At 44.5% G+C, this 16,652-nt stretch overlaps 1 protein-coding gene across 3 annotated transcripts in view; it reads right to left on the bottom strand.

Moving 5' to 3' along the window:
* Positions 1–16,652, bottom strand: part of AKAP9 (A-kinase anchoring protein 9) — a 547,514-nt gene that overhangs the window by 343,394 nt on the left and 187,468 nt on the right. For all 3 annotated transcript variants that reach the window (XM_030200158.1, XM_030200166.1, XM_030200175.1), the window contains one exon: positions 13,031–13,239. In XM_030200158.1, coding sequence (XP_030056018.1) covers positions 13,031–13,239 — 209 coding nt within the window. The remainder of the gene's footprint in view (positions 1–13,030; positions 13,240–16,652) is intronic.

Genomic DNA, 16,652 nt, shown 5'->3' with positions numbered 1-16,652 from the left:
TTAAATTTAAGATCTTATTTTTGATTCAGAGGGCCCCCCCGAGAAATGAAGCACCTTTAAGTACTGTGTCTTCATAACTTACATATACCTCATCAGTTCTATTCAGTTAATATAGGTCTCCTTGTTTCAACAAGTTCAATATGTAGACTCACATGCTAGGATTTTCTCTGTGGATAGCTAGAATTGTGGAATTCACTCCCAGAGGAACTAAGAGCAATTGCAACTCATCTTTCAAAAAAGATTAAAAGCCCATCTATTCAGTCATACTTTCCTTAATTAAGGCACTTTGATTTTGATCTATAGTGAGCCATGCTTACAGCAGTGGTTTTAGAGGCAACTAGATTTGATATTTTATTTTAATTGTGTTTATTGTATTTTTTTGATGTTTATTACTATGTATGTTATTTATAAACCACTTAGGTTATGAGAAACGGAGGGCATAAATTTTGTAAATAAGTAAATACTGCAGAATTACTTTAAAAATGTATTGCAAATGGTCGATTATAAAGGAATTCAGATTTCTAAATTGTTTATGTATCTGTATCTTATCTCTAGCCAAACTGAGGTCCCTCAGGAAGAGGTTGATTCTTCTGTTTTAACAGAATTTCTTCAAAATTCCCAGACTTGATCTCTTTTTGAGCTACCCTAGTGGTCAATTTTTGAGGAAAAAGATAGAAAAATATGATTTTGGAACAGAAATTTTCAGAAAGAAGTACAGCCGAAAGATAACTTATTTCCAGGTGCTGCCTGAGATACCCAGCTCCTGAGGAAACAATTTCTCTGATTAAAACCTCACACACACTTACAAATGGTACTTTTCTTTTATAGTTTTCCATATTGTTGTTTGCTTTCTTATCAGGGTGTTAAGAATATGTGAGCCTGCCATGAGTGGGAAAGCACGGGGTACAAATGTAACAAAAATAAAATAAAAATGTGGCTTTTTGGAGTCCTTTTTTTGCTTGATAAATCTTAGAAAGATTTATTATGATCTCATTCATGATAGGATTTTGTTTCTCTGTAGAAGGAAAGATTTGTTTTTCTGTTAGGCAGCTTGCACAGACTAAGTAATCTCCTCCTTCCCATAGTATATTAGTTATGTAAGTAATCATATGTATACCATCTCTGGGAAAAGGTGACTAAAGTCACCAGAAACAAAAAATGAGGTTTTCATTAATTCAATTAGAGCAAACAATTTGTAATACAACAGTCTAAACCCCATCCTTTTACATGAAAAAAAGTTACAGAAGTTCAAATGTAATGTTTGCAGACTGTTTATGGACCCATCTCATGAAAAATCAGCCTCTCTCAACATTATGGATCTGCGACTTTAGTCAACTTTCCAAGAGATGGTCACATATGTTCCCTTTTTGAAATTATTATTTCTTGTTTTCTTTGTTAATGTAAAATTCAATAAATACAGAATTTTTAAAAAGTTTGATGCAAGTGAACTGGATACTGTAGTAAAGGAGAAAGTAAAAGAACAACACTATTAACAGAAGTAGCAGTACCAAGCAACTATTCTGTACTATGTTTGGAGAAACCACTAGCAAATGCAATGGTGACCCAGAAAGTGTGCCTCCAGCTAGATTATATAATTCCCCAAGTATAACATAGTATAATAACTATGCATATTACACCTTATAAACTCCGGATGGAGGGTATTTTTGGAAGGACACATTACTTGTGCATTTGTGAGACTAAGATGATTTCCAACATACTCTAGCACTTATTTATTTAATTTTTTATTCCACCTAAAAACTAAGGGCTCCTTTTACAAAGCTGTGCTAGTGATTCCGGTGAGGCAAATGTGATGAAGCCCATAGGAACTGAATGGGCTTTGTCACATTTGCCATGCTGAAATCGCTGGCACAGCTTTGTAAAAGGAGCCCTAAGCAAATTACAGTTAAAAATAAAAAAAAAGCTTAAGAGCTCCATTTTGTTTCTGTAACAGATGGTTGCTGCAATGCTTTGGCTGTGCAATAATAGTTGGAAGCAGGGCTTTTTTTGAGGGGATACTTGGGGGTACTGAGTACCGGCACCTTTTCCATTGTCTGCTAAAATTGACCCATGGACCCCAAGTTTTAATGAAAGAGCTCAGGCTCCACACACCAATTCTGCCTTGTCATAGATTCTGTGACTGGTTGCAGGGGGCCTGGCCATTGTGGGGTGGGTCCTTCAGTGATCACCCCACCCCTGAAGGGTGGCCTGGTATTTGGAGTACCGGCACCTTTTTGGCTTGAAAAAACACACTGGTTGGAAGAGAATGGAACAGTCCAAGGATCAATTTGGAAGCTTTATAGCATACAGCTTGATGTTAGGACAGCAATTTTATCATGGATCGTACGTGTGGGGAGGCCAAGTAGGCGTCTACTTCATCTATTTGTGACCATCTCTGGGAAAAAGTGAGTAAAATCCTACCTCACCCTTCATGTCCCTAGATGACAAGGCCTAAAGTACAAACCTACATACACTACCAGCTTCTCAAACATCTGCACCAAAATCTGGAACACACTACTGAAAGACCTAAAATGTATGAATAATTACCTAGCATTCTGAAAACACCTGAAAGTCCACTTATACAGAAAGTTCCTCTCTGATGATCCCATGTAGCCATGCTGACCACCGTTGGACAACAATTCCATATCTTGACCATGGATAGAACTGAACTAGGTTTGCTGCATCCCAAACGGCTCTACAACATGTATCCTGTTTACTTAAAGATAAATATGATCCACATTGAACCTTACAACCTGTAACCTACATACCTTAAGATATCTGTAAACTACATTGAACCTTCCATTGGGCTGAAAAATGTGGGGCACAAATGCAGAAATAAAATAAATAAAAAATAAAATGTTGAGAATGACTGATTTTTCATGCCATGGGTTCATAAGCAATCTGCAAAAGTTACATGTTTGAACTTCTGTAACTTTTAAAAATGTTCACATAAAAGGATAGGGTTTGGACTGTTGTATTACAAACTGTTTGCTCTAACAGAGGTCATTAAAACCTAATCTTTTGTTTCTGGAGACTCTAATCACCTTTTCCCAGAGATGGTCACATTTTTTTAAAGGCATATAGATACCTATGAACCTTTATAAACTAGCAGCACAAGTCCTGAAGAAATTGTAAATAACAAAAACCTGAGTACATTATACCTCTCAGCTGTAAATGTATTTATTTTATAAACAATCTGCATAAACTGTAACTCTGCCTATATTCCATCCCAAATCTACTCCCAAAACACCTACACCCAAATTGTGCAAATATACTTGCGCTCTTCTGACTGTGCAAATTTATTATATGGGAGCAATTTTATAAGAGTGTGTGTGTGTCTGTATGCCTCTTATCAAACTGTGCTAGCAGTTCCCATGTGGCAATGCCGACAAAGCCCATTCAAAGTGAATGAGCTTTGTCCACATTACCTCACCGGAGACAGCTAGCGCAACTTGATAAGAGGCTCTAAATACACAAAACATGAAGTATAAATTTTAGATGTCTAATTAACAAAAATTCATATTCCAAATACACTTATCTACAAAGAACTGTGTAAGAATATACTTACTTTTCAGTCATTTCAAGACTTCTATTATAAATACCTCAACAGGTGTTGAAAGACACTTGCAAAAACACTGTCTTAATTTTATTACAGCAAATCACCTAACCCTCAGCTAAGATGAAATGCTCGTCCTAACGCAGATACCTACATACACAAACCTATGCATATTTTAGATGTAAGATTCACCACTTTAATAAAAGTCATATGTAATGTAATATTGGGCGAAAGGGAAAATTTGTCTTACCTAATAATTTTCTTTCCTTTAGTCATAGCAGATGAATCCAGGAACTACAGGGCTGTGTCCATCTACCAGCACGTGGAGATAGAGATCACTGACTTTAACACAGTGATATAGTACAGCTAGCTCCCCAGAAAATCAGTATGTCATCTACCAAAGCAGCCCACCAAGACAGGCCCCCAAGGTCCCCGCATCCACTGGGATGGCCTGTTCAGTCCTCAAGCCATGCTACAATCTTCTGTTCCAGCCACTATCAAAAATCAAAACCATCATCCCTCACTGCCCCACCTCTCTCTCCCCACCCCCAACCATCTATTGTTGCCTTGTCTCCCTTATATCCTGCATTGCCCCATCTTTTCCCCTCCCCATAGTGTGCACTGCTCTGTCTCTCTTCACTCACTCATAGTGTGCACTGCCCCATCTAACCTCATCCCCATATCCTGTGTTGATCTGTCTTTCCTCATCCTCTACATCCTGAGTTGCCCTGTCTCTGTATCCCCATCCCCTGAATCCAGCTTTGCCCTGTCTTGTCTCCCTGTCTTCTCCCCCTCCCATTGGCTTACTCATTTTAGATGGTCTGGAGCTTGTGCGCCGATCCCCTGCTTCTCTCTTCACCATGGCTGTAGCGGCAGCAAGCAAAAGACATGTGCAGGGATATTCCCCTCTGCGTGCTGCTGCTGACTCTGCCAGACCCAGAAACAGGAAGTTAGTTATAGATGGTCTGGAGTTCATAAGCTGATCCCCTGCTTCTCTCTTCATCATGGCAGTAGCGGCAGCAAGCAAAAGACAGGTGCAGAGACATTCCCCTCTGGGGAGAGGACAGAGAGACAAGACGGGGCAAAGCTGAATTTGGGGGATGGGGAGACAGAGGAATGCATGAACAGTGTTAAAATTTTTAACTTTAGTTAAGCATTTAGCACATTAATCGCTTTATTAACGCGATAAATGTACAGCCCTAATGTGGCTCCTTAATCCAACATGTCACGGTCACCTTAGAGGCGGCCGGACCTCTCCTGGATCCTGTCATCAACATAAATAAATGATCCAACCTACGAAAATCATTCATCACCTTGCGATACTGGAGGAGCACTCAACGGACATCCAAGCATCGCAGAGCCATAACATCCTACGATAATCCTCTTCCGCAAGGGACAGAAAAAACAGTGGTTGATTGAGTTGAAATGACGACATCACCTCAGGCAAGAAGGAAGGAACCATTCAGATGATCATGCCCGACTCCAAAAACTGAAGAAAAGGATCCCAAGAGACAGCTTGCAATTCTGACACTCAACGCACTGAACCATGGCCATGAGATAGACTGCCTTAAGAGAGTCAGATCCTTCAAAGACGCTTTCTTCAAGGGCTCAAGTAGAGGAGTGTGGTAGCCGTGTTAGTCCACTCTTAAGGTTATCAATAGAAATCAAACAAAATAAAACATGGAAAAGAAAATAAGATGATACCTTTTTTATTGGACATAACTTAATACATTTCTTGATTAGTTTTCGAAGGTTGCCCTTCTTCGTCAGATCGGACTTTCGAAAGCTAATCAAGAAATGTATTAAGTTATGTCCAATAAAAAAGGTATCATCTTATTTTCTTTTCCATATTTTATTTTGTTTGATTTCTATTGATAATTTCAAGGGCTCAAAAAGGGCCTGCTGCAAAGCGTGGAGTACCAAATTAAGGTGCCAGTCCGGACAAGGTGGCTAACCCACTCAAAAAATGCACCATATCCGGGATGAGAGGCCAGCAAAGAATGCTCCACACAACCCCAGAAACAAGCCAGGATTGCCACATGCATCCAGAGCGAGCTACATTCCGTCCCTTATTTTAGACCCTCCTGCAAAAATGCCAGAATGCATGGCAAGGAGGCTGATGCCAACGACACGCTTTGCTTGGAGCACCACGCTACAAACATACGCCAAACTCTGGCTTACACGCCTGCAGCAAAATGGAGATCACTCCATCTGCATACCCCTTCTTCCTTAAGCACGACCACTCAACAGCCAGACCCGTAGGACCAAAGCTGGAGGGCTCATCCATGGATACCGGACTCTGACACAGAAGATCCGGAACCAGCAGCAGGTGAAAGGGATCAGCCACAAGCAGCAAGACAAGATCTGCACACCACGGCCATCTGGGTTAATCTGGAGCCACCAGAATCACCAGGCCCCAATGCTGCTGGATCTGAAGTAGGACCCTCCCTATGAGAAGCCACAATGGGAAGACAAACAGGAGGTCCTCCGCCAGCCAGGGCTGCAGCAGCACGTCCAGTCCCTCGGACCCAAGCTCTTGACTCCTGCTGAAAAAATGTGCCACCTTGGCATTGGCCCGGGTCACCAGGAGGTCCACTGATGGCATGCCCCACAATTCCGTGATGTAGCGGAACACCGTTGGGGACAGTTCCCATTCTGCCAGTTCCAACAACATCCTGTTGAGAAAGTCCACCTGCACAAAGAGATGCCCCGCAATGTGGGCCGCAGATAGCAGGAGATGACTCTCCGCCCATATACTGAAATGGCTCACCTCCGCTGCCAGAGCTGCATTGCAGTCACCTCCTGTCAACTGATATATGTGACTGCCGTCATGTTGTTGGAGGGCACCTGGACTTGCTTGCCTTGAATCAAACCTATGAATGCCTCCAATGCCCTGGCCACCACATGCAACACTCCTTCCTGAGTTGTTAGTCGTCGGAATTGGCGGATCTTTTGGTGCGACTCCACCCTGCTGCCCTCTCAGATAGGCAAACTGTAGGGTCAGATTCAGAATGCTCATTGCTCAGAATGCAATGTCCCTGGACATGGGACCACGTGTAGGTGCTTGGGTCCATGACAGCAGCCATGGATGTGGTTTCCAGGGCGAGGGCGTACATGCACCCATTGCAACACTCCCTCCTAAGTCGTTAGTCACCGCAAAGTCCACCGCAGTCGCACCTGATGACTCAAGAGGGAGCACTGCAATGGGCACATATACGCCCTTGCCTAGGAAACCACATCCATAGTCGCTGTCATAGATCCAACCACATGCACGTAGTCCCATATCCAGGGACACAGCACCCTGAGCAGAGCCCGAACCTGATCCTACAGCTTGCCTACCTGAGAGGGCAGCAGGAACACTTTGCCCTAGGCCATATCAAACCGCATTCCCAGATACTTCAGTGACTGGGAGGGCAACAGATGGCTATTGGTAAAATTGATGACCCAACTGAGTGGATGCAACAAGGTCACCATCCTGGAGGTGGCCTCCCAGCTTTCGCGCTCTGAAGACGCCCGGATCAGCCAGTTGTCTAAGCATGGGTGATCCCAAGTTCCCTCCTTCCGGAGGAATGCCACTGCTATCATCACCATGACCTTGGTAAAAGTGCAGGGCACTGTCACTAGGCCAAATGGAAGATCCTGGAACTGGAAGTGATGACCCAAAACGGCAAACAGGAAGAAACGTGGTGTGGAGGCCAAATGGGAATAAGCAAGTATGCCTCTGAGATCCAGGCCTGTGAGGAACTCCCTTGGGTGTACCGCTGCCAGGATGGAGCAAAGTGTCTCCATGTAAAAATGCCGGACTTTGAGAAACCGGTTCACACGCAAGCGATCCCAACATCGGCTGCTAGGACCCTTCTTTCTGGCATACCATAAAATAGATCGAACAGCAACCCTGACCCCATTCCCCAGGCCGAAAAAGCACCACAGTGCCGAGTTCTCTCAAGGTGGACAGAGTGGCGAACACCGCCAAGTGCTTGGACGGTGCTCTGCACAGGGATTCCAAGAAAAAAAATCTCCAGCGGGAAAGGAGAACTCTAACTTGTAGCCTTCTCTGATAATGTTGAGAACCCACTGATCCAACGCAATTCGAGCCCACTGCTTGAAGATCAAGGTCAGTCGATCCCTGACACATGGAGTTGAGCAGCGGCTCTGTTCCCTATCACTGGGCAGTCTTCACTGGAGAAGCAGGATGAGATCTGCCTCCCGAATCCCGCCTGTCACCACGAAAGAATGACCACTGCTGGAACTGGGATCATTGAAAACCCGAAGAGGGAGCCGCTGCCGCCACCGTACCCCAATCTGGCCGATACTTCCTGGTCTCCTTAAAACAAGGCCGTGCTGTGTTTGATCTCAATGCTGGCTTCTGCCAATCCTCCAGTAATCGTTGCATCTTGGAATCCCCCATGTCGTTGACCAGTTTCTCCAGGTCCTCCCCAAACAACAGACAGCCCCAAAAGGGGAGCCTGGTAAGCCGTTGCTTAAAAGATGTGTCAGCCGCCCAATGGTTAAACCAAAAAACCGCCAGGCCATCATGGCCAATGCCTTCTGCTTAGCAGACAAATGCATAAGGTCATACGAGTCCACCAAATAAGCCAAGCCGGATTCCAGGGAGGTAAAATTCACCCCCGACTGTTCATACCCTGACACCATGTCAGCCACCTGCTGAGCCCAAGAGAGGCAAGCTCTCACCGCATAGGAGCTGTAGAAAGAGGCCTGGATAGCAAGTACCGTCAGGGAGGCCTCCAGCTTCCTGTCTTTGACATTCTTCAATGCAATACCCCCCTTCCACCAGAAGGGTAGTCTTCTTGGTGACTGCTGCCACCAGCACGTCCACTCGCAGAAGTTCCACTTCTCCAAGTAAGCCTGGGGGGGTCATCGGATACAGGCAACCCATAGCCTTCACCACCCATAGCTTCACATCCAGAGTGGACCACTGTGTCAAAATGAGCTCCTCGATCGCCTCATACACAGGAAAGGACTGGGCAGGTTGTCTGGTGCCTGCCATCTTGTGATTCGCAACAGCCAGCATTGGGATTTCGTTCACCAAGATAATAAGGGCCCACAGCACATGGACAATTAAAGAGGGCAACTCCTCCTTATAAAAAATCCCGACAGCCTAGAGGTCCTCAGGTTCCAAATGGAGTAGTTCCCCCTCCTCCAAGTCCTCCCCTATCAGAGATTGGCCGGATCCGCCACCCAGGTCCTGGTCTGAACCAGATGGAGAGGGAAAGGCCAATGACCTCACTTCAGACACAACAGAGCCCAGACACCTCCTCTTCCCAGGAGGGTTCAGAGGCAAAGGCTGTGTGGGAACTGTGAGACCATCCTGGCCCAAAACCGCACCCTGCTACTGTGTCTTTTTCATCAGATAAGCTCGATAAAGTAACAGAACAAAATCTGGGGAAAATGGAGCCTCCACCCAGACAGACACCCCCCCCCCTCCAAAACGGACCAGGTACTGTGTGGTCCAAAGCACCCCCCCCCCCCCCCAAGAGGACAAACACAATGATGGAAACAGTTGCTCCACAGAAAAGATGGTTGTGGGAGCAGCTGTGTTGGAGTGCAGAGAAGGACAGAGCATATGGGAAGGTGCTATGTTTTCCACCACCACCAGTTTCCAATACAGTGAACTCTGAGCAACCTCCCATGCACAGACCACAAGTTGCTCAACACTTTCTGCAGCAGGAGCATCGATTCATGGTCTCTGCTGCCATAGCTGGAAAACCACAACGTACAGGAAAAAAGAAATAGAGAAAATACTCAGACAGCAGTACAGCCACAAACACAGCCCTTGGCAAACAAAATCACCATTTGTCCACAATACAGAACTGGTCCTCTGCTCTCCTCTCCTCAAGCTCCTGCCTAGCAGAAGATGAACCACTGTTTTTTTTTGTTTTTTAAAGGAGCAGATAGCTTTTTTGCAGACAAGTAAGAAGGCCCAAAAGACAGGGTTGAAATCCACTCAGACCACATTCCCGGACATGGTGTTCTTTTGATTTGGGTTTCTTTTTTAACAGAAGTAGCTGAGAATGGGCACTGAGCAGAGGAGACGGCAAGCTGAAAGGAAAGTGGAAGGGACACCCGAAGTGGGGGAGGGGGACCTAGGGTGGACCAGTTATACCCCCTAAAGCTGGCGCTGTAGCCAGACCACCCCCACACTCAACTGCCCAGAAGACCTAGGCCAGGAGCACCCCTAACAGAAGATTCCAGGATCTAATGGATAGCTGTCCATCCACCTGCTGGACATAGAGATAAGTACATAAGTAATGCCACATTGGGAAAAGACCAAGGGTCCATCGAGCCCAGCATCCTGTCCACGACAGCGGCCAATCCAGGCCAAGGGCACCTGGCAAGCTTCCCAAACGTACAAACATTCTATACATGTTATTCCTGGAATTGTGGATTTTTCCCAAGTCCATTTAGTAGTGGTTTATGGACTTGTCCTTTAGGAAACCGTCTAACCCCTTTTTAAACTCTGCTAAGCTAACTGCCTTCACCACGTTCTCCGGCAACGAATTCCAGAGTTTAATTATGCATTGGGTGAAGAAAAATGTTCTCCAATTTGTTTTAAATTTACTACACTGTAGTTTCATCGCATGCCCCCTAGTCCTAGTATTTTTGGAAAGCGTGAACAGACACTTCACACAGGGGCGTAGCCACGGGTGGGCCTGGGCCCACCCACTTTGGGCTCGGGCCCACCCAGCAAAGAATGCGGCTCATACAGAACCAAACCACGATTTCAGCTTTCCCTCCTCTCCAGTCCCAGCGCCGCAAGTTTTGTTCCCTCCCGTCATCCCCTTCCGAATACGGCAGCAGTGCTAGCTCGAGCCGTGCAGCGTCCTCCGGCACGCACGCTGCTATGAGTGCTTCCTCTGCGCTGGCCCCGCCTCTTCAGAAAGAGTATTGGAGAAGGTGAGGACAGCCCGGAAGGAAGCACTCGTGTAGCAGCAGCGTGTTGATGGACGCGGTGCTGTTGCAGATGTGAAGAGCTGGACCGGGTGGCTGGGAGGTAAAAAAACCGTAGTGGGTGGCTGGCGGCAGGGTAGAGGGGAAAAAGGTGCAGCATGTCAGCGGGTGGCTGGCGGGAAGGTGCAGCATGTCAGCGGGTGGCTGGCAGGGGGGGGGGAATGTGCAGCTTGTCAGCGGGTGGCTGGCGGGGGGGGGGGGGGAGAGGGGAAATAGGTGCAGCATGTCAGTGGGTGGCTGGGGGGAAGGAGAAAAAAAAAACTTACAGCATGCTGGTAGGTGGCTTGAGGGGTCAGGGAGAGAGGGAGAGACAGGGGCACTGTTGGGATGAGGGAGTGAGACAGGGTAGTGCTAGGTGGGTGGGGTGGAGGAATAATTGTTCGATGTGGGGGGAGGGATGGGCAGATGCTGCAAGGGGAAAGAGAGGGAGAATTGTTGGATATGGGTGGGGTGAGGAGAGGGAGGGAAAGGCTGCATAGGACTGGTAAAGGACCAGAGAGAAAAAAAGTGTTGGATATGGAAGTGGAAGGAAAGGAGGGAGAGATGAGAGGGAAAATGTTGAACATGGCATTGAGGTAAGGGGAAGGAAGGAAGGATGGAGAGATGATGTGTGGCATGGTGGGGGGGGGGGGGGGGGGAGTGAGATGTTAGACCAGGGGCTGAAGGCAGGGAGAGGGAGAAAAGTTGGACATGAAGATGGAGGAGAGGAGAGGAGAGATGCACAAGTAGGGGAGGGGAGAAAGAGGGAAGATGGATCCAGGGAGAGAAGATAAACAATGGATGGTAGGGAAGAGAAAGGCAAAAATGCTGAACAATGGGGGGGTGGGGGGAGAGAGAGATGGGACAGGAAGATGCTGGTGGTGGGAGGTAAAAGGGATAGGGAGATATCAGGCTAGAGGGTGAGGATGGGAGAAAGAGGGAACAGATGCTGGGCTGGAAGGGTGGAGGGAGGGAGACACTGGGAATGGTGGAAAGCATGGGGGAGAGGCCCAGGGAGTGGCGATGACAAGGAAATAAATGAGAGAACAGTGATTACAGGGGTAGAAATATGGTAATGGTGCGTAGATTGAAGAGGGAAAGGAATAATAGGCTAGGAAGGAGAGAGATGGGGAATGGGAGAGCTAGTGGGTGAAAGGAAATGGAAATGTGATAGATATCTGAAAAGTAAAAAGAAGGAAAAGATTTAGAAAGAGGATGAAATTTGAGTGTACAGAGGCAGAAAAGAAAAAAGAAAGAAAGAAAGGATAGAGCTAAAATGGAAAGATCAATATTTCAGAGGCAGGTGTAGTGAGGAAATGAAATTACAGGAGAAAAAAGACAAATGGACAGCCGCTTGAAGAATTAGCAAAAGACAGACAGGAAATCGGGAAAGAGAAATTGGAACCAACATGATGGAAAAATAAAATGTCCAGACAATAAAGGTAGAAAAATCATTTTATTTTTGAATGTTTTAAATGGAATATGTTAGCTTTGGGAAATGTGCATAGTGGATGTCTTTTTATTGTGTTAAGTAGAAAAGGAAATGCGCTTTTGTGGGGGGGGTTTTCTCCAGTGTTGCAGTGCATGCTGAGGTTCCCAGTTCAATTTTGTCTACATATTTTTATTTCTAATTTGTGATTCCTTGTTCTGTAATTTGTGAGGGTCTGTCAGTGTGACTGTAATGGCAGATGAAGAGATTGGAGAGGAGAGGGAATTGGGGGAGGGGCTTCTTTATTTTCTGCCCTGGTCACCAGCATGGTTAACAGCAGCCCTGACCCTTGCTGTGGCTAGTGGGGATCCCCAAGCCCTGCCAGCTGGGGATCTGTTCCAGGGCTGTCCGGAGCTGCCTTCCGCCAAGCTTGGCAGATGGGGGCAGCATCCTGGAGCCACTGACAACTAAGCATGTATGCGGTGCTGGCATCAGTTGGTCGAGGAGTTGCTACTGCCTGCTGGGCTTGGCGGGGAGGAGTTCTGGCCATCTCTGGTGGGGATCCTCATCAGCTAAAGTATTTATATTTTGAGTTGGGAAGTGCTGGGGGAGAGGGGGGAGAGAGAAAATTTTGTGCCCACCCACTTTGTGCTCAGGCCCACCCAAAACTGGTTGTCTGGCTACGCCACTGGCTTCACATCACTTTCTGGGGAGCTAGCCATACTATACCACTGTGTTGAAGTCAGTGATCTCTATCTCCACCTGCTGCTAGTAGATGGACACAACACACTAGTTCCTGGATTTATCTGCTGCTGACGCTAAGGAAGTTAAACTTCTCCACTTCTAGCCGGCCAGTTTCAAAAGTGGTTTTAATAGTTCTTTGCAGAGGGTCATTCATCCACCAGAGAGAGAAGGCAGCAAGGTTTTTAGCCTTGACCAGATCGTTGTTATTTTAAAAAAGTTACTTTTTTTCTGTCAATAATGTACATACACTCCTATAAAATAGCACGAAAAAGCATTTCATCACAGACATCTCCCTTGACTGCTAAAATACTGCTTAAAGCAATAAGAAAGAATATATTAAAGAAATAAGAAAGTACCTGTAACAGTACTATCCGGAGTACATGGTTTTGCCGGTTCTTTTGGCTCTCGATTCCAAAGAATGACTCTAGAAGACGGCTGGTCTTTGGGAGATTTATCCAATAGCCCAAGAACATGACAACCAATTGTTTCTTCAACAGCTATAGTTGTCTTTGCAATCTCTAACAGGATCTTCAGAAGCTTGTTATGAGCCTTCTGTAAGCTTTGCCTGTATAAGAGATGTGTATGAGAAAATTGTAACAATTCCAACAAAACTAATGCTAGTGTTGTAAGGTCTATGGCCAACATAATGTCAATTTTTCAAAAATGGGTTCAGGATAATCCATGAGATTATAGACCTGATAGTGTCAAGCAAAATGGTTGAGATCATACTAAAAACAAATACTGACCTTATAGACAAGTCTTGCTTTACCAATTAGATCTTTTTGAACGTGTAATGGTAAGCTGGTTGATAAGGAGCTTCATTTTGAAACAGAAAAATGTCCAAAAAGTGGCACAAAGAGGCAGATAGACTTGTTTTTTTTGCCAAAACATATAAATCGCTATTTTTAGAATACATTTTAAAGATGTTTTTTTATATAGTTCTTCTGCAGTGTGTCCAAATCACGTGTCAGGATGGGATTTGGGTGTTCCCAAAACTTGGACGTTTTTCTGCTATAATGGAACAAAGCAAAAACGTCCAAGGCTAAGAGTTAGATGTTCTGGTCAAGATCTGTTTCAGTCACAACTAAGTCACAAAAAGGTGCACTAAATGATGAGATGACCACTGGAGGGATTAAGGCATGACCCCCCCCCCTTACTTTCACAGTCGTCACTGATCCCCTCCCATCCCCCAAAGATGTGAAAGAAACAGTACACACCAGCCTCTATCACAGCTTCAAATGTTATGGCCATTCCTATTAGAGCAACAAGCAGGTTCCTGGAGTAGCCTAGTGAGTGGTGCAGTACACTGTAGAGAAGAGAGCCCAGGCCCATATCCCACCATCTGTTACACTTGTGGTGGAAAGCATGAGGCCTCCAAAACCCACCAAAAACCTACTGTACCCACATATAGGTGACACCTGCAGAGATAAGGGCTATTGTAGTGGTGTACAGTAGGATTTGGATGACTCACCATACAATATAAAGGGGTAAAGGTGAGATGTGTACCTGTGACCTTTTATGTGAATTCCATTGCAGTCCCCCTAGGGTGCACCAATGCTCTGCTGGGATGTCTGTGTGGCCAGTCTGCTAAGAATGCTACCCCCCCCCCCCCCCATACACCCCAACGGCTTGTTTTTGTACGATTTTCCCTTGGACGGTTTTGGAGTTTTTTCAATAATGGTCACAAAAGAAAAACACACCAAGTAGAAAACGTCAAAGAAATAGCCATTTTCAAAACAAAAAGATAAGACATTTTTCTGGTTCAAAAATTGCTACATTTGCCACTTGATTTTTGGATATTTTCAGCAAAATGTCCAAAATTGGATTGAGACATAATATGAAAAATGCCCCTCACTGTATATTTAGATTTTCAGAAGGCCTTTGATCAGTGGTTCCCAAATCTGGTCCTGGAGGCACCCCAGCCAGTCAGGCTTTCAGGATATCCACAGTGAATATTCATGAGAGAGATTTACATACACTACCTCCATTGCATGCACATCTATTTCATGAATATTCATTATGAATATCTAGAAAGCCTGACTGGCTGGGGTGCCTCCAGGACCAGGTTTGGGAACCACTGCCTTTGATAAAGGATTTGTGCACTATTTAAACTGAAATAAGACTGGGGCATATTTGACTTAGGAGTCCAAGAACTGTAACTAAAAGAAATTTGGGAATCACTTAGGGGTTGGCCCTTTGACTACCTTTTCAAGTATCTTTTGCTAGCTCCTCTATCTCAATGAAAAAAGATTCTAGGCCTGTATTTTGGATAGCCTGCCTGGTTCTAGTGCATAGTCTCTTCTGTGAATCTAGTTTTTGTTACGGCTAATTGGAAGGGACATTTATTTCCAAATAGCATGCTATCACAGAGATTTTGCCATGCACAAACGTATTACCTTAGCTTAGTAAATAGTTTCCTACGAATATTCACTTTAGAAAAACTGACAATAAGACATGAGTTACTATTTTCATTTAAGAATGACCCATATATGTGATGAATCTTTTCAGGATACTTGTGGTGGGTTAAGTAAGTAGTAGGATTTGAAACAAATGTATTAAAATCTTTTTTTTTTAATAAAGAAAAGATATTTTTAGCTGCTAGGAAGTAGAGAAAATACATGAAGGATGGATGATGGGGTTCATTTCAACCTCTGTGTGTAGTCTCTATGTACATCTCTGACCTGGAGGAGAGAGATGTGGGACAATTTGAAAATTTGGAAAAAATAAAATGAAACCAGGAGTGACAATAAAACAAATCATTAGATGTCACTGTCAACAGATGTCAAAAAATAGAGTTTACAATCTAACCAGAGGAGACCACTGGCCCACAGCAACAATTATTGCTGTGCTTCAGCACTACACAGCAATTAACCTATCTTATCCCTCAGTACTTAGAAAAGTTTTAAACAACATACTGGAGAAGAGAAAGGTCCCAGACTCGTTCACCATAGTCCCATATCACTATTCAATAAAGATGCTAAATATCCTGACATTGTGGCCAAAAAATTAAACTGGATAATTCCTAACTTGATATATAAAGATCAGACAGAGTTCATTAGGGAAAGAAATGCAGTTTATAATGTTCACAGAACATTTAATATCATTGATCACTTCAATGAAGAGAAAGGGTACCAGATGGTAAATTTAGCTTTGGATGCAGAAAAAGCTTTAGATCAGGTGGAACGGAAGTTTTGGATCTTATTGATAAAAAAAGTAAAATTTTGACTCAGTCATCCTTAGAACTATTAAAGCTATATATAAATCACCCAGTGAAGATTAATGGTACATTAACAAAATGTTTAGAGCTAAAAAGAGGCACCAGACAGGGCTGCTTGCTGTCACTCTTGTTATTTGCACTGACCCTAGTGCCCTTTGCACAAGCAATTAGGCAAAATGGAGCAATATATCCAGCCCTCTCCTAGCTCTCTAGCAACATTCTGTACTGGGTTAGATTTGGGCTTCTGGTCAGAGCCTCTTACATGGTGCATATATACAGTATCCCTGCTACAAACACATAACAGTTTCAAATCCATAACCCAACACCATTTAAGTTAATTTCTTAACAACGAAATCTTCAATATTCTTGATATCAGCTTTTTTTCCCCCCTTCTAATTATATGCTTTTGGCAAGGCTACCAGGGCTCCACAGTTTGATCTCTTTTCCATAACTTGCTAGTCTGGCTTTTTGAGTTTACCAGCAGTCAGCTTAGTTGGGCACAGGTCCTCAGTTACTTCCACTTGTGCTCTGCCCTGGTTGCTACTACATTTCCCAAACTGCTTGTCCCTGTGAACACTTTCTCTGAGCTTCGCTACATACTCTGGAGCTCCCCTCCAGTCTGTAGTCAATATAAAAACAATGGTGGGCTATATAGCATGACATGCAATACATATTTTCCCAAGTGGTATATTTCTGATCATGTCATCCTTTCCCAATCTAGGAATAATAAGATAAATGAAATGCTAAGACCCTAAGTTTTA

Source organism: Microcaecilia unicolor, chromosome 1 (genome assembly GCF_901765095.1).
Source record: "Microcaecilia unicolor chromosome 1, aMicUni1.1, whole genome shotgun sequence".
Taxonomy (NCBI): domain Eukaryota; kingdom Metazoa; phylum Chordata; class Amphibia; order Gymnophiona; family Siphonopidae; genus Microcaecilia; species Microcaecilia unicolor.
This window is presented reverse-complemented; position numbering and strand designations above follow the sequence as displayed.